The sequence below is a fragment of the Mauremys reevesii genome, linkage group 1 (genome assembly GCF_016161935.1).
Source record: "Mauremys reevesii isolate NIE-2019 linkage group 1, ASM1616193v1, whole genome shotgun sequence".
Classification (NCBI taxonomy): domain Eukaryota; kingdom Metazoa; phylum Chordata; order Testudines; family Geoemydidae; genus Mauremys; species Mauremys reevesii.
In genome coordinates, this window is record NC_052623.1 from 281979170 (window position 1) to 281998192 (window position 19023).

Consider the following 19023-nt stretch of genomic DNA (forward strand, 5'->3'; position numbering starts at 1 on the left):
ACAAAGTGAAACCCTATCCAGGCTGCATAGATAGCAGAGTTCTTGCTACAAGTCCTTCTTCTCAAGTTCAGTTTAGACGTTCTAGTTCTTGTGACTAATGTGATCACAGGTCTGAGTCACCAAGCCATTTTCTCAATTGAGCCAGCTATTTCCATACCTGTCAAAGAATCTTCTAAAACCCTTCAGGCCTAAGGGAGACAAGCAGATGATCTGACTGAATTTGAGTAACCTTCGCTGTTTCAGAAACTAGCATAAATATCAGCTAAACAGAATTGTTTGTAGTATAGCTCAAGGATGACTTCATAGCAGGTGGATTTCTTTAAATAAAATCAAATTTAATCATGATTTAAATCATCAAGCAGGATGCACTGATTTAAATTGTTTTAAATTATTTTGCATTTGTACTTTTTAGTTTTTCTGAAAGGTTGATTCTCATTAGTTGTAAGCATTAAAACATGTTGATTTGCTATTAATTATAGCCTTTACACTAAATTTAGGATACATGTACACATTTATTTAAGCAATCATGTGGCTTAATTTACATCTGAATTTTACTTGGATTCTTAATTTTTAAATTTATTATAAATGGTGAATCTTATTTACTAGGGTTTTTTTAATTTGATTTGTGTTGAGCTCTGATGGAAATGCAAATGAAATGCAAAAAAAAATTGAAAATGTATTAGATATAACAAATGTGATTGACTACATAAGAAAAAATGATCAAAGTTAACAAAACATATTTTACATTTAAAACTAAAGTGTTAACTGTCGTTAGTGAACAGAACTGATTATTTCTGGTCACATCCTTCAAGATTTTAGAACTAGAAGATCTCATTTTCACACCTAACTGGTGTGTTTTTTTTTTTCACTCTATGAATAAAAAACTTCCCTGTGCGTGGTGGCAGGGCTCCGGATGAGCGGGGAGTGTCTTTCCCTCCCCACGGAGCCAAACGCTGCCCTGCGGGAGTGTGCAGCCCCAGCCCCCAGAGCGCTGCGCGCGCGGCAGCAGGGCTCCAGGGGAAGGCGGGGGACAGGCAGGTGGCTTGCTGCACTTGGCAGGACGCTCAAGTCCAGGAGTGCACACCCTGCGGCTTGCCACACCGGCAGGATTTTTAATGGCACACTGGAGTCCCGGCAGGCCCCAGTGTGCCATTAAAAATCGGCTTGTGTGCCGTCTTTGGCACGCGTGCCATAGGTTGCCGATCTCTGCTGTAGATCATCCAGATTGACAGCTGCTGCTATCAATTTGGATGGCAGAGTTTAGTAACTGTTCCAATCATAAATCTAAAATAAGTTTCACAACTACCTTTTACAGCTTGTTTAGAAGCACTGTCGTTGAAGTCCTTGCCAGGGTTTCTTGAAATTTTCAAACTGAAATTTTTGCCAAAGCATGGCTTTTGTTTTTATGGTTCAAAATTTGAAGGAAAATCCACTGTTGCAGCCTTTGCCTCTACTGTGACATTTGAGGTGGGGGGAACATTTCTTCATGTAAACAGAAGTTAAAAGCATTGTCTGCTCTGGAAGACTTGAGGTGGTTCAGAAGATAACTAGAAATTAATTCTAGATTGAAAACATGCCAATTTTTTATTTCAATATCTCATCTTATTCTGTTCAGGACTGGAAAAAACATACCAGGTAATGCTTGTAGTCAAAGGTAGATAAAACAAGACAGTGATGAAGATTTACCAGCCAGGCCAAGAGAAACATTGGGAGAGATCAGTTTCTGTGCAGCACATAGCTGTTGAGATGGGGAGAGTACTAGGGTTTTCTGCCAACATAATGGTGGTAGAACGCTCTCAGGGGCTCATCTTTTGAATAAGCTTCTAGCTACTAACTATCTGGCACACTTAAAGCTCCACATCGTTTTAGCTGCTGGAACAGAGAAGAGTTTTTCTTCCTTTCCTGCCTAGAACCTCTTCCTAACTGTTGTTTTGGGAGGATCAGAGGGAGACTGAAAAGGGAGGTTAAATATTCGCTCTTCTGCTACTCCACTTCACATCCTGTTAGAGAGGGGAGGAAAGGTCTCCGTTCCTCTGGATCTTCCCCCAGCTGCTCAGAGCTTTCTCCAAGCAGCCAGAAGAGTGAAACAGGCATTCTTCTGTTTCACTACTGGCAGAGTTCTGAATAGTAGTAGGGCAACTGGCCAAAATCTTGTCACTGAGCAGCTGCCGGGTAAAAGTGAACAAAAAAGATTTGCTGTAGCTGGATAGCTGTTACCTTTGCAGTGATAAAGACCCTTAAAATTTTCAAACTTAAGCACCTAACTCTGATATCTAAATAAATGGTCTGATATTTTTAAACTGAGCACCTATAATTCCCACTGAAATCCTTCTTTGCCTTCCTGAGTTTCTGAACTACATTGCTTCTCTCCTCAGATCCTAATTGTTCCTACTCTCTCTTGTAATCTCTGAATGAGACATTGACCAGCTTTAATTTAAGCCTTTCTAAAGTCAGTGTGAATTTATTCCTTGTGAAAGTTAATATGGATTACAAAGGAGTTTGTTTTTGAACTTTTTAAAAAGAAGTCTTTATTTCTTACAGCATGTGGAGCAGTGACTGTTGGTGAAGAAGAGGAGGAAGGTGAAACAGGTTGGATTGAAGGAGCTGCAATCCTTTTATCTGTAGTTTGTGTGGTATTGGTAACCGCTTTCAATGACTGGAGTAAAGAGAAACAATTTAGGGGGCTGCAGAGCCGCATTGAACAAGAACAGAAGTTCACTGTCATCAGGGGTGGACAAGTCATCCAGATACCAGTAGCCGACATAATTGTTGGGGATATTGCGCAAGTAAAATATGGTGAATATATATTTAACTCAATTATTTGACTTTATTAATAGTGTTTCAAGTTTGCAGTTTTTAATGCTCTGTATTTTAGGTGATCTTCTGCCAGCTGATGGTGTACTTATTCAAGGAAATGACCTTAAAATTGATGAAAGCTCATTGACTGGAGAATCAGATCAGGTTAAAAAGACTTTGGATAAAGATCCTATGCTGCTGTCAGGTGCGTGAATATTAATATTTAACTTATAGAATGCAGCAGTTGATACTAGGTTATAATTGACCCTGAAACTTGAATTTCTAGAATTCTGGTTTTCCTTCCTACTGGACATAATGACCCCCCTGAGGGCTTGTGCTATCAGGACTCTGCCATCAGAGGCAATGCCTAATAAGTCTGTATATATTAGCTATTTTCACCTGCAAAGTGACTTGCAAAAGACTCTTCTAAAATGGGCTGTGTCTTGTTATCATTTATGATATGTAAACTAGACGTGAAAGCTTATTAGAAAGTTTTTTGAGGTTTATCTTTGAAATACCGGCAATATCAAGTCTGGTCTGGTCTTGGTTTTGTTGGAGGATTTGTTGGATGGCTCAGTGTGTTCATGAGCCCATGCTTTATTGATGTTATCCATTCACAACGTTAACCAAGAAAGCTAAATGTTTAAAACAAAACCTGTGCCTTCAGCTTTGTTTCTTGTGCCTTTTGTCATTTCTTGAGTATTCTACTCACCATAATCTCAGGGAAGACAATATGAAATTTCTAATGCAAAGCACAAGCATAGGCACAATGTTTTGGCAGGGGAGAACCTTTTAGCTCTATATTCTACATAAGTATGTTCAGCTTTTTAAAGGTGGCTTGTAAAGAAGAGAAAATTGTATCTCACCACTTAACAGCAGAAATGTCTGAGGTTTGATAATTTTCTTTACGTTATTTTTTTAGTCCCTACAGTGTAGCTAGCTGCGAGAATTTTTTTCTCTAGTACTTGGAACGAAGGAAGAAGATGACAATTCTTAGATTCACAGTTCTGCCAATTTGCAGTGTGCTCTGGCCAATCACTTAACGTTTGCTTTAGTTTCCCATATTTACAAACTCAAATCTTGCTTACCTCTCAGGACTAGTGGAACAGTTAGCTGTTTGTATAGCACTCTGAAATTCCTGGGTGCAAATTCCTGGGTTAAGTTTGTGAGAATGTCTGAGTAATTGAGTGGGAAATAAATACTAGGATGTGGTAATTACGGTATCCCAAAACAATATAAATCCAGCTAATAAATTTAGTTTTAACTATAGAAAAAAAATTCAAATGTGTTACGGTATGGAAATGACTAACTTATAAATGTTCATAGTTTCAGAGTAAGGTAAATTGATTTTTAGACAGATTAAACTCTCAGTTTTTTCTATTGTGCAGAGTTGTTTTGGATACCTAACTATATTCCTACACCTTAACATATTTGGATTTTTTAAATTTAGCCCCAACTCTAAATTGCTTAGTTTCATAATGCCTGGTTTTGAGATAAGTGATATCCCTGTAGGGTATTTTGTCCTAAACTGCTGATACGTACTCTTACTACTTTTGTCTAAGAATATAATTTATTTTAAAATAGGTTATTTTGCTGTCAAGACAGTGTTTACTCCTTAAGAGCTTGCCTTGGCTCTGATTGTGCAGTTGTAATATTAATGCTAGCTTTTTAACTAATTTTGTTGGCAAGTAGCTTACATAAGAATGTGACTATCTTTAAATTAATTGCAGGATTAAGCAGAATGAAAGCCTGGCCTGTGAACGGGAGAGTTTCTGTTAAAACAAGTTGGAATAGCAGAAGAAAGTGCAGGAAAATGCCTTATGCATTTTTAGATTGCCCTAGCATCCAATTTGTTCTTAAGAGACTATCTGTTTAAACTCTTTAAGCTTTTCTACAATTTTAAACACAAATCAAGGGATTGTATATACCGTATTTTCCGCACTATAAGGCGCACCTAAGAGCCTTAAATTTTCTCAAAAATTGGCCGTGCGTCTTATAATCCGGTGCGCCTTATGTGTGCACTGAGTTCCAAAATCTGTAAAAATGCTGTTGTGCGACTTTGGTAAGCGCTTTGCTTGATTGACTGTCGGACCATTTTTCGCTGACACAGGGACGTAATACATAAACTACGTACGCTGGCAGCGATAAACCAATCAGAGAACATTACGTAATATGTACAGTACGTACGTTTACCTTCTCCACTCCTCCGGTAGGTATACTACCGGTATGCTGCAAAACAACATTTGTTTGTCTAAGGACCCCCGAAAATGACACCAGTGAAGAGACATGCTTACGAGGCACAATTCAAACTACAGGCTATCAGTTACGTGGTTGTAAATGGGAATAGAGCAGCTGCGAAAGAATTCAACATCAATGAATCTATGGTTCGGAAGTGGACCGTATGTTTAGCATGCACCTTATAATACGGTGCGCCTTATAGTGCGGAAAATACGGTAATTTAATCAAGTATTTAGTGACTCTTCTATTAAAAAAAATACCACCACCACCAAAAAATTACCATAACATTTGATTGTATTGCTTTGCCAGCTGGCTACTTTTACACTTACTGGGAAAAGTATTAAGATGTACTCTGTTTCAGGTACCCATGTGATGGAAGGCTCTGGAAGAATGGTAGTTACTGCTGTAGGTGTGAACTCTCAAACTGGAATTATATTTACCTTACTTGGGGCTGGAGGAGATGATGAAGAGAAAGAGAAGGAGAAAAAGGACAAGAAAAGTAAGCATTGAAATTTTAAATGGCTGAAAAATGTTATATTAGAGTTCTTTAAAGTTTATATTCTCCTATCCTATCAGTACTGTTTGGCAAGGTCAGTCAGACTGCAGTGGCCTGTGCAGAGCACCTGTTCCCATGTAATGTCTTGCAGCCAAAAATCTTTCAACATGGCATCTACTGTCTTCTCAGGAAGACAAATCAATGGAGAACAGCTCTTTGGAAAAAGTTGTCTTACTCCTTATACTCTGTATGACTCTTTCCATAACTTCAGGTCTGGCAACTGGCTATTGGAACTAAGTAGTACCAGAAATAAACATGAGGACTCCTAGAAGAGGGCCTTAATCATTACATCACTCACTAAAAATGTCTTCCCAGGTAGTTGGGAAGGACTTGAAGCAAAATATTCCTTCCACAATAATCTATATAAATTCTTATTGGGATGATACTCTGTTTTAGGATCTCTGCCAAAGGCTAATTATATTTTTCCTATCTTAAATAATTCCATGTTCCTTTTTGAGGTACACAACTCCATATCTTATCCTAGAAACTTCCCCAGAACTTAAAAGGTGGTCCGGGTTACTAAAGCAAAACAGTAGCAGAAGATATGTTTGGCAATTACAGTTCCTTTGGAACCTTTTTATGGTAGCTCAGCACAGAGAGTATCTTTTCTCCTCTTAACCCTGTCTTTTCTTACTCCTATTAGAAATCAACAAAGGCTTCAGGTAAAGCAGGCTAATTCTTTAAATTTTAAGAAAAACCAAACAAGCATTGACCCCTTGGCATGGAGTTAATGCATCTGTTCCCTTCCTCCTTCAATGCTATGTTTTTAACACAGACTTTCTGATATAATTCACATTAGCCAAAGCAGACAAAGAACAAGACAGCCCTTTTGGCAAGTAACGCTCTTTTGTTCAATATTGACTTGTCCCTACATATAATCTGAGTGCTCTTTCAAAAACTAGGAACATCTCTATTTCTCAAATCTGGAAACAGCACTTTCTAAATTCATTCACAATGCAAAATTGCAGAGAAATCCTCAGCCTAGATCTGAGGATTCAAATATCATGACTCTTTTTTTATTTTGTAGCTTAAGTGTCAACCTGGATACCGTTCCAATTTCAGACAATAACCATTTATCAAGCCAGCATTGGTTGTGGAAATAAAGATCCACTTAACTAAAGTCATGGTTCCCTCGAGGGCAAAGAGAATAGTCAAGGCAATGACCTAGAATACATATTTACTAAGCAGCATGGACTGGATGTCAGCCTTTGTCTGGCACATGTTGATTGCTGTGGTGAGTTTTTCTCCTACCCAGTTACATTTAGGCTTATAGTAGAAACTACTGCTGTGTGGCTTATTGAATTAAACTAGAGACTTGACTACTGAAGTAACCAGTGGGGGGGTTTTCTCTGCAGAAAACATAACTTATTCTTCTGTCAAAGGTAGTACTGGAAGCCTATTCAAACTCGCTTTGGTGTCATTGCATATCAGTTTTCAATTAAAAATCCTATTTAGTTGCTTTGTTTCCATTGTCCTGATTAAAACATTTTTTGTATGTAGAAGCTATAGAAGTGTAGTTCAGCCTTGTATTCAGATCTGTAAATGGGTTGCCTTAAACTAGGAGTGTCCAAATTTTGGTCCTTCTGGGCAAATGGTAAGAAAATGTGCACTTGTGTTCCCTGATAGCTCCTTCCCCCTCCTCTCTCAGTATGAGTGGATGAGTGAAGAGCAAAGCAGCCCCTGACCTGCTGCTCATTTAAGAGAGGGGAGCCACTTTTTGGAGAGCTGGAGCTGCGTAGCCTTCACAATGGAGGGGGGAAGTAAGGGGGAAAGGAAGCAAGCAGCTGGTGCAGGAGATGCTGGCGCTTTGAGGAAAGGGCAATAGAAAGAGAGGTGGGAGCAGCAGTGGTGGTCCCATAGAAAAAGATAGCAGTTGCAATAATTGATCTTAGGATCTTGATCTTGCCCCCACTGCAGCTGACTTCTAGGAGGGCTGAGGTAGTTTTTCCTAACACAAAACACGATGTGAAACTATCCAGATTTTACATATTTGCCCGGGTGGCCATTTTGTTGCAGATTGTCAAAAACCTTTGTGGATACCACTAATGAAATTCTCTTATATGGCAAATGACCAGACACAAAACTGTTACTCAAAAGTAGTCTGCCATGTCTATGTAGACAGGACATTAAGAAATAAGACTGTCCTAACAGATACCTCTGGAAAGGGAAGGTCACTAGAAGTTTTTAAGAACAGATTAGAAAAACACCTGTCAGATGGTCTAGAAGGATAATACTTAGTCCTTCCACAGTACATGGGACTAGACTAGATAGTGTATCGAGTTCCCTTCCAGTCCTGCATTTGTGATTCTAAATATCAAAATATGTATGTATTGGAGTCTTTATTCTCTCATCTGCAGTGTTGCTAAAACATTACTAAATTTGTGGTTTCAGTGTTGGCAGTTACCTCCCTGCTCAGGTTTCAGCTATGCTGCAAAGCTTTGTAGCATAGATATGTTAGCTTTTGGGGGGGGGGGGGTGTAAAAATCGCATTGCCTAGCTGACATAGCTATGCTTGCAAACCCGCCAGCTTTTTCAACAGAGTATTTTTCTGTCAGCATAATTAATAGCATTCATGGGAGGTGTTTAGCTATGCTAGGAGAATTCCTGTCAGTTTATGCTGCATCTTCATTAGGTGGATATGCTGGCATACCTACACCAGTATGTAGGGATATGCTGGCATACCTACACCAGTATGTAGGGGAGGCATCTGTAGTGTAAAAATCCTAGTTCTGGTGCTGTAACAGTCTAACAGGTACTCCTGGGGGAATTCTGTGCCACTGCACAATGCAGAATTTTGCAGAAATTAATATTGTGTGTGCAGAATTTCCTTTTCCGCACAGAAATGGGTTGCAGTGCTGCTGGCCGCCACTAGTGGCCCGCTGGACCTGACAGAGCCCACCTCGGACATAGACACTACTGGAAGAAGGCGGGAGGGAGCTAGAGGGTTCCTGGAAGGTGTAGTTCCCTGCACGTTCTGGGGGAAGGAGATGGTGGCGCACAGGAAACTCCACACAAGCCTGGGACCCAGCATCAGGCTGTTTCTCCCTCTGGATCCCTGGGCTCTGAGGGGTAGAGGAGCGGATGTCTGGGGTGGGGTGGGAGGGCACAGCTGGGCTCTGGGTGGTGGTAGGGGGTATATCTGGGCAAAGGGGGACCTTGAAGCTGGGATCTGAGGGGAGAAGGGGTGTGGATATCTGGGGGAATTTTTCTGTCTGTATTGTTAGATGTACTTACTGACAAGTATTTTGAAATAAATTATCAAATAATTGAAACTGGTTTGAATATGTAGTGTTATTTTGACAAAAAATTTGCATAATTTGAAATACTGTGCGCAGAAATTTTTTTGTGCTGAATTTTTAATTTTTCGGCACAGAATTTCCCTAGGAGTAAACAGACTGAACTTCAAAACAGGAACGTCTAAGCTACCTCTTTTGCTGAGAGATGCAGATCTAACAAAGTTGATGTTTATACTTAAATGATTAACCCATAGCTTGACGGCTCCATTATAAAACAAAAAATACACAAGAAGTTACTTTTCCTCCTAGGTATCCAGTCAAATTTCCTACATTTAAATGGAAGTTAATTGATGTGAGGTTACAGAAATAAGACTTGAGCAACTTATTTTTTTAATGCTTGTATGTTAGAGAGAGAGATGGAGCTTGAAAATTACAGTTCCTTATTTTTGTTCCTGACAGGTAAAAAACAAGATGGAGCTGTTGAGAACCGCAACAAAGGTAAGTATTTAATAAAAACATTTTTTTTGTAGAGGTGGCTATTATAGAAAATAGCTTGTGTATCTTGATCAGCCTCACCTATATACAGTGGTTTGTTTAAATATTATAGATCTAGATAAATGTTGTCAGAACCTAACCCAAAAATGCAAATATGAAATGTCCCTTATGATTAAAATCAAAAGTAGCAAACATTAAGACCCACATTTCCTAATTTCACCCCAAATTTTCAAACAGTGTCCAATGTTAAATTCCAAAAAACCTTGGCTAAACACCTAAATAGAAGTGACTTGAGCCCCTCTAGGTCGCATAGCATTCATTTCTGGTGGTGACCCTGAAGCCAGTTTTGACGTGATCAGGGATCACTGGTGACATTCTTGATCAGCTGGGAATGACTGGCTTCAAGGACACTACTAAAGCTGATTTTAATGGGAGTTGGGATTGCTGAGCACATGCATCTAACACTGATTCCAGTGTCTGACTGGACTTTGTAATTATTCATTCATATGTTCTCTACATTTCTAAACTTAGCCAAAGCTCAAGATGGTGCAGCCATGGAAATGCAACCCTTGAAGAGTGAAGATGGTGGAGATGGCGATGAGAAAGACAAGAAGAGAGCAAACATGCCAAAGAAAGAAAAATCAGTTCTACAAGGCAAACTTACAAAGCTAGCAGTTCAGATTGGCAAAGCAGGTATGTTTTTTGTTTTTTTAATTCATATTTTTGTGGTTTTTGACACTGAACAAATTTGGTGTCATTGTTCTGAAATATTCTGGTGGCCCTGCTCTGAAATAACCTACTCATAGGTAAGGGGTTTTTTTTTGTTTTGTTTTGGAAAAGATCCTTTTCTAGTGTCACAATGGCTTATTTAATTAAAAAAATATGGCAAAGTCAAGTAAAAGCACATATACACTAATTGTAACGTGAAAAGTTACAACAGACCTGCATGTGCTTTTCTCTGTGTGTATAATCAAATGAATGTATTGGTAGTTTCTCTTGATGAATACAATACTAGAAAGTACAGCTTTAGAACTTTGGTTTCCAAGATGATTGTGTGTGATGTATTTTGTGAAATATTTCTACCTTTCACACTACTTCTCACTTTGGCATATTATATGCCAACAAATGTCTTTCCTGGAAAACTGTATGTTTGACTAGGCAGTGTACTACATAGAAATGTGATTGTAGGAACTATTGCCCTTTGTCTGAGCAGAGGGAATGTGGATTTGTAATATTGACGTACACTGTTGAAGATCGAAGAAAAAGTCCTATTAGAGGGCCCACTATTGAGACATTCTTCTCTGATTCCTCTTCCCACAAAGTATATCAATGGCATCTTTATCAATTACTTTTGTTTCTTTTCTGGATATTTCTTGTGTGTATTGGTGTATATTCAGGTTTGAGAATCTGTTCCCACTCTAATCAAGCATGTTGTGTGTGTAGGGTTTGTTTGTTTTTTTGGTGGTGGTGGTGGTGCACAGAGGCTATAGGATACAAGTAAAGTTAAGTTACTACTAAAATTGACATTTTGAATTCTTGACTCTGCCCTTCCAAAATAAATGGGGAAGTAAATGTGAAATGTCATTACTGAAGCTTATTTTTTTTCTTAAATTGATTAGTAATGACCTTGGAGCTTTCCTAGATGCTAATGATTGATGTCCTGACATACAGCTGAAGAGCACTAGCTCAGTAACCAAGTTATATCAGCATGAGAGTAACTAGCTCCAAGATCACTATTAGTATCATCTAAGCTAAAATTTTAGAACAGACCCTTTTTGGCAGGCAGGAGCAGCTTGTTATTCCTAGGGTTTATTTTGTTGGGTTGGTGGCATGTGCCGGTGTATCCATAGAGTGTCATGTTGCATGTCCATCTTCATCTGATACTTCCAAAAGATGGTGTACCAACAAATTAGGTTTTTACATATGCTCTTTATTTTCTTAATATTGTAAACTAACACAACTATTCTTTCCACTCATTCCCCTTATTACTTTATCTTAAATATCAGAGGGGTAGTCGTGTTAGTCTGTATCCACAAAACAACTAGGAATCCAGTGGCATCTTAAAGACTTATTTGGGCATAAGCTTTCATGGGTAAAAAGCCCACTTCTTCAGATGCATAGAGTGAAAACTACAGATGCAGGCATAAATATACATAAATACAATATTTATCTTAAATATTTAGTTTTAATAATTAAGAGATTTATTTTAAAAGGTCTTAAAGACAAATGTGTCTCCATAATAAAAATATACTACATAGTTTCAGCTCTGTTAGAAGCACATGACTAAATAAATGCTTGGCAAACAATTGCTTATTTGATGGGATGAGAAGGCTAATTGTTATGTTTATGAAGAGGAACTAGAAAGTGCACCATTTTTAAAGTGATTAAACTAAAATGACCTACTCATGGTTGCATTGTCCTAAAATTGTACCAAAACCATGAAAATTATTGCAATAGGGCATTTAACACAGGAGTCGTTTCTTGATGTACGTAGTTATGCTTATCTTATTGGAAGAGAGGAGGGAACAGATTTTTAGAAGTTGATGTGCAAAGAGTTCACATTGAGTTGCATTCAATAATTATACTGAAGTGTTTCATATGTAATTCCACTTCCTCCAGGCATTCAATGCAAGTTTTTCTTTCTAAACAATGTTTTACTTCACATTTGAGCAGCTCACTACAACTTTCTTCTGTGCCTTTCACTCCCTTGTTAACCTAAGAAGAGGGATTTTATTTATCTTCAGCTTCTTTAAAGAGATCCTTTCATGCCTCTTCTTTCTGCTTGCACTCTCCTGCTCTCACTCTGAAGTGTTCTCCTTGTTTCTCTCAATTCTGTCTGCTCCTCTCTGTCCCTAAAATTAATCCCATTTCTTCTCTTCTCCAGTCACTCCTCTGGCAACTTTTTTTTTCTATATGCATGCATGGTATTGTCCCACTAGTGTAAACTCTCCCTCTGACCCCAACTCTCTCTCCATCTACTTCCCTATCTCTCTCCTTTCATTTGCCTTTATGCTTAATCAATATGTTGCCTAGTTCTGTCTTGAATGTATTTTCACTAACTAGCATTATGATCCCCTACAGTCTAGCTTCCATTCACTCCACTGAAATTGCCCTCACCAGTGTCCTGTTGTGAAATATCAATGTGTCTTCTACATTTTCATCCCTCTTGAGCAACCTGCTATCTTCAGTGCTATTCTTTCTCCTGAGAATTCTTCCCTCACCCATAAGTCTGTCACAAACGTGCTTTGCCCTGCACCTTTGTGATGACTCTTCCGTTACTTGCACCTTAATATAGAGTGTAAGAGTTTATCTAGCCAATAAAAAATTGTATTTGTTAGTTTGGGAGCTAAGTTTAGAACTGCTTTGAGAACCATCAAAATCTTCTGACTTACCTGTTACAATTTTATGTTTAAGATTTTTATTATTTTTCCCATTTTAAATAACATTCAGATTTTTGTATTTAATCTGAAAATGAGGGTAGGGTGTGGTTTTTTCTTTTAAATCTTATTTTAGATGTTGTTTGTATTGTAGATAAGATGTATCTCTTTTTAAAAATAACTGCTTATCCTTTTCTTTTTAACAAAAGGTTTGTTGATGTCTGCAATCACAGTCATTATCCTTATCTTGTATTTTGTAATTGATACCTTCTGGGTTCAGAAGCGACCTTGGCTTGCTGAATGCACACCAATTTATATTCAATACTTTGTGAAGTTCTTCATTATTGGAGTTACAGTCCTGGTGGTGGCGGTACCAGAAGGTCTTCCACTTGCAGTCACTATTTCACTGGCTTACTCTGTAAAGGTATGTGTAGAAATCATGCTTAAAGGTGGGCACATAAAACAGTTCTAAATCATGCAAAACAGGAAACTCTACACTGTTAAACTGTCTTCATTGGAGACTGAGGGAATCTTTCTTCACTTATTCTCGTCTGTAGTACAGTACAACGAAAAAGCATTGTGGCGAGTTGGTATCTAATCCTCTGTGCATTAATATAAGTCAGGGGTTCCTTGGGGCAGAATAATGTAAACTTAGAAATAGTCTACTTGACATGAAGTGAAGCATAGTGGTTCTGGTGCATGGACTTGGAATAGACGAACTTCTGTCATATGTGCATGTGTGTATAGTTTTAGCACTCCAGTATGCTTGTCATATTCATACCACAACCTCTTGTATTAACTTAAAATAAAGGTGTGTGTTAGGATTGCGCGCTGAGCTATGTAAGCTTCCCTTTCTGCCACTAACACACTTGTCCAATAAGCAATTACTAATTAGTAAATTTAAGCTGAAAATGATGCAATAATCCTTCATAGTCTGCTTGGGTACATGCCAGTTCATTGTTTTCCCCTACTTTTGAGTCAATATTGCAGAATATCTAGAGCCTACTATCTAGTACAAGGTATCTGCTACCTTGGTAAACTTCAGATTCTTAGATTTCTTTATTTTCTTCCAATACAGTAGTGATAATGAAAGGCTGAACAGTGCTTTGAGATTGGCATAGTGCAAACAGTGACTGTGTGCTGCTTTTTCATACAGCTCTGCTAATGTACCTTTATTGCAACTTGCAGCAGCATTGGTATTCAAGACCTATAGCCCATTTAACTGCCTTTTGGGAGCTAGAATGATTGAAACTAGGAGTTTGAACGAATGTCTATAGGCGAAACTCATGCACTACTTTTCTGCACCATCTGGTCTGTTTCTCTTGGCTGTTCAGTCCATTATCACATATTTCTGTTCTTGAATAGTCAAACTTCACTGATTTACTTGAAACATTTTAAATAAAATTTGTGTGATGTTCTGACTATTTTTTGTTAAAATTCTAAGATGACTGAATAGTTGGCCTTTAAGCTAAAAAAAAAAAAAAAGGTAACAAAGTAGTTCTGTCTTGCTTTCCAGTCAATGAATGGAGAGCACCCTTTAATGCAAGCTGAAGTATTTAAGTTGTATGCTAATCGAGAAAGGGCTCAACCTCCCTATGTCTGTTGTTCCCCACCACAACCCTCTTTTTAAAAAAAAAAAAAAAAAAAAAGGCAGTTGTAATGCAATGGTCTCCTACAGCAGAGACATTCATCTTTGGAAACAGTTGAATATTTATCTCCGGTTGATCAGTCAGGAGTAGATGCTAAACAAAATGTCTTTTATTAGAAGTGGTCTGCTTAGATCCCAGATTCTTTTAGTGTAGCGATACAGCTGATCTCACCTTGAGTAATTCGCTGGAATGTTACTACTTACTCACCTGAGTTTGACATACAAATGCAGCAGAATATGGACTCTGGCTCTAATAGACATGTTTAAAATGCAGTTTATTGTAGCATGGTATATTTGGGTGTGAATTTTCTGAGTTTGTATATGTCAGTATTTGGGTTGCCAACCTGAGACACCTTTTAAAGAGGCCTGCCCTTCTACAGGTAGGTATTAGCGCTTTCTGAAGATCAATACTTAAAAAGTCAGAAGTTTTGAAAGTTGAAGCACTGGTGGTGGTGGTGGCAGCTAGATGTTCATATTTGCTTTTTTTTTCTTAATAGAAAATGATGAAAGATAATAATTTGGTGAGACACCTGGATGCTTGTGAAACAATGGGCAATGCAACAGCCATTTGCTCAGATAAAACTGGAACATTGACCATGAACAGAATGACAGTGGTGCAGGCTTTTGTCAGTGAAAAACATTATAAAAAAATTCCAGAACCAGATGCTATTCCTGAGAAAACTCTGGCTCATCTTGTAACAGGAATTTCTGTTAATTGTGCTTATACTTCCAAAATACTGGTAAGTGAATTTCCTTACTTTTATACAATAGTAAAAATAAAAAGCCATTCATCTTTAGTTCTAAAAAAAGCCCTGTACAAATAATGGTCATGTTTGACCATCAGCTAGCTGATTTAAATGTGTATAAACTGAGTTAAGGGTGAGGTACCTTTTTAACCTTACTGTAATTTAGGACACCACAATATTTCACTTGGTTTGGGAACCATTCAAAACACACATACTGGCTTATTTTACAGTTGGCATTTCTTTGAACTGGTGATTCAGAAATGCATTCTTCAAGAAGCTGACTTGCTTATAATACCTAATTCTTAGATGAACTTATGGATTTTGTTTTACAGGCTAGGGGCTGTCTCCTCTGTTTGGAAAGCATCTAGCACATTTTGGGTGCTACCACAATATAAACATGTGAGAGCAGTATAGTGTGTTCACTAGCTATAATGAAAAATGCAAGTACAAATAGTGGCTTCATTTAATCAGTTTTTATTCCTGGATAATGTAATGTTAGTAGAATAAGTGCATAGATTAAGGGTCAATTATATCCATCACTGTTCATAACTTGATTCCTTTTCATTATGTTGAGCATTTGTGAAATGAATAGTTCAGTACCTGGTATCACAAATCTATTGCACAACTTGATATTCAGTATAAATATTGCACTCTTTTTAGTTTACTTTTGTCTAGCAGTTTAATAGTGGGATCCACTTACCTGATTCCTATACACACCACCAATCATGATCTCAGGAGATATTACATGCCATATATAATAAGGAAAAATATTGAGGTTTCTTTCTGAGTAGACAAAGTGTGAAGCATATAGCAGAGTATGGCTTACTTGCCTTAAATACTCCAGCCAATTACATAAGTTTGCCAGTACCCATCTATATGTTAGGGAATATCAACTCTACAATATACAGCTAAATTAGAGCTTTTTCTGTGGAAAAATGTTTGCTACCTGTAGGGAAAATTGGTGAAAATTTTCAGAAAGTAGACAGAACGGAGAGAAATATCCAGTAAGAGTACACTAGGTGCATATGAGTGGCTCAGTACTGAGGTTCATTCCAAGAACATGTGTTGCTCCAATTTCTCTTGTGCAGATGGTTCAGGACCTATAATATGCTTGCACGGGAAGAGTGATTTTTGTAGAAATAGTAGGAAACAACCCTTATGAATCAAGTATCAGAGGGGTAGCCATGTTAATCTGGATCTGTAAAAAGCAACAGAGTCTTGTGGCACCTTAAAGACTAACAGATGTATTGGAGCATAAGCTTTCGTGGGTGAATACCCACTTCGTCAGACGATATGATGAATATTAGTGTTACTATACCTGTAAAAAGGAAAGTTGCTCTAAGCCTTTTGCTATATCCAGTAACAGTGGTACCCCTGACTTTCCTCACCCCCCAAAAAACACCTTACAGAGAAGAGGCATCACAATACCGTGTCTAGATCCAAGCTACAATTTTTAACTCACTAGTATCTTAATATTCTAGAATTTGTGAAAAATACTAAACCATTTGCCTGTTGAAGTTGTTAATGTTATGTGTCATGTTAATCTGCAAGAGAATGTCTTCTAATTTGAATAGGCAAATTTTGTCCAGAATATATTAACTATATATTAGGCTAGCTGGCATCAACTAACGGAAAAACTTGGAAAAGACTTTTTTATTTTTTTAAAAGCACTACAAAAATCAACATAAAATGGGTTAACTGATATGAAAAATTTTAAATGAGGTATCTTCTACCAATTGGAGGTGTTTCTAGTGAGTCCAGCAGAGATCTGGCATTGGCTCAGTGCTAATCAATCAATGTGGGAGGATATATAAAGAAGTTGGTAAAGTTTGCAGATGACACACATTGGTGGAGTGGTAAATAACGATGGGAATAGATCGGTGTAATACAGACTAACCTAGATGGCTTGATAAGGTGGGCTCATTTGAACACCATGTGTGTTTAACGCAGCCAAATGCCAGATCCTACATCTAGGAATAAAGAATGTAGATCATAATTAAAAGATTCAGCAGTGTGTCTTGCGAAAGTGGGGGGTGGAAAATGACTCCTAAAATTATTTAGGGATTTTGGTGGGTAACAAACTGAACATGAACTTACAGTGCAGTCCTGTAGCTAAGAGGGCAAACTTTGTCACATAATGCAGTTCACCTGGCAACAAGTTCCATGATTATGTTGTGAAGGCCAAAAGTATAACCGGGTTCAAAAAGGAATTAGATAAGTTCATGGAGAATAGGTCCATCAGTAGCTATTAGTTTGGATGGCCAGGGACGCAACCCCATGCTCTGGGTGTGCCTAAACCTCTGGCTGCAAGAAGCCGGGGTTGGATGACATGGGATGGTTCACTCAACAGTTGCCCAGTTCTGTTCATCCCCTCTGAAGTATCTGGCACTGGCCACTGTTGGAAGACAGGATCCTGGACTAGACAGACCATTGGTATGGCCATTCTTTTTTATCCTTGGCTGTATAAGTAGAAAAATGGTGAGTAGGAATAATGAGGTGGTACTGTCCCTATATATGGCATTAGTGGGATCACTATTGGAATATGGTATCCAGTTCTGGTGTCAGCACTTCAAAAAGGATGCTGAAAAGTTGGAAAGCGTTCAGAAAAGAGCTAAAAATAGTTTGAGCTCTGTAAAATATGCCTTACAATCAGACTTAAGGTTAATGGGTGACTTCATCATGGCCTACAAGTACCTACAAGGGGAAGAGATTTCATAGTAATAGGTTCTTTAATCTATCAGAAGAAGACATAATGAGTCAATTTTTGGAATCCGAAATTAAACAAATTTGGACTAGAAATAACTTTAACAATGAGGGCAATTAAGAATTGGAACAATTTGCCTTTGTGGGGGATTCTGTCATTTGTAGTCTTCAATCAAAAGTTGGATATCTTTCCATAAAGATGTTGTCACTTGAACAGAAGTTATGGGATCGGATGTAGAAACTGTTGGGTGGGATTCCTTGACCTGTTACAGGATGTCTGACTAAACAATCATAATTGGTCCCGTCCTGGCTTACAATTTATGAAAGCTGCTGATTTCTTTTCACTTTGATCAGGGCATTTATAAAAACAGATTTTTTAACACTTGTAATAAGTGACTTTGATTTACAAATTCAGCAATTAATAAGTGGGGTATATCTGGTTCTAGGATGGTAATAACTTCACTTCTGCTACTCTAATAATGGAGTACTGTATTCTGCAAACGAGAATAGAATTGCATCTTTTTTTTGTTTACAGCCTCCTGAAAAAGAAGGTGGCCTACCACGTCATGTTGGTAATAAAACAGAATGTGCCTTGCTAGGATTGCTTCTGGATTTAAAACGAGATTATCAGGACGTAAGAAATGAAATACCAGAAGAGGCACTGTACAAAGTATACACCTTCAACTCAGTCAGAAAATCAATGAGTACGGTGTTAAAAAATTCTGATGGCAGTTTTCGGATATTCAGCAAGGGTGCCTCTGAGATAGTTCTTAAAAAGTAAGATTAATTTTTTTAAATGTTATGTACATGTAATTGACAAACTAATCAGATAATTTTTTTATCTTTCCATTTGAGAACAGTAAAACTGTTAAACTATACCATGCAAAAGTACTGGCTCTTCTATGTATTGGCTGCCACCAGTGCATATTTTGGGATATACTCCTTTCTCCTGTTAGTCAAGAAGGTGACAACCAGCTGTAACAAAGACTTGTTTCCTACTATCCTGAGAGCTTCTCTTACTATATTTTGCCTTTTTCACACAACTGCTTTTTCCTGTTTCAGTGAAGCAGGAAAACAGTAAAGTAGGTTTCTCTTTTCCCTTTTGCTTCCCTATAATTACATTGCAGAAGAGGGAAAACTTGCATAGAAGTTGAAGTGTGGTTCAGGTAATGGCACGCTTCTTCGTATGCCTAAGCAAACTCTGAATTGGCTTTTGAGATAGGAAGCC

The 19023-nt window shown here is 37.9% G+C and overlaps 1 protein-coding gene across 5 annotated transcripts in view; it reads left to right on the forward strand.

Moving 5' to 3' along the window:
* ATP2B1 (ATPase plasma membrane Ca2+ transporting 1) overlaps positions 1–19023 on the forward strand; it is a 103691-nt gene that overhangs the window by 62913 nt on the left and 21755 nt on the right. For all 5 annotated transcript variants that reach the window (XM_039496996.1, XM_039496999.1, XM_039496995.1 and 2 more), the window contains exons 4-11: positions 2542–2796; positions 2876–3001; positions 5396–5533; positions 9286–9324; positions 9853–10014; positions 12908–13122; positions 14844–15086; positions 18331–18572. In XM_039496996.1, coding sequence (XP_039352930.1) covers positions 2542–2796; positions 2876–3001; positions 5396–5533; positions 9286–9324; positions 9853–10014; positions 12908–13122; positions 14844–15086; positions 18331–18572 — 1420 coding nt within the window. The remainder of the gene's footprint in view (positions 1–2541; positions 2797–2875; positions 3002–5395; positions 5534–9285; positions 9325–9852; positions 10015–12907; positions 13123–14843; positions 15087–18330; positions 18573–19023) is intronic.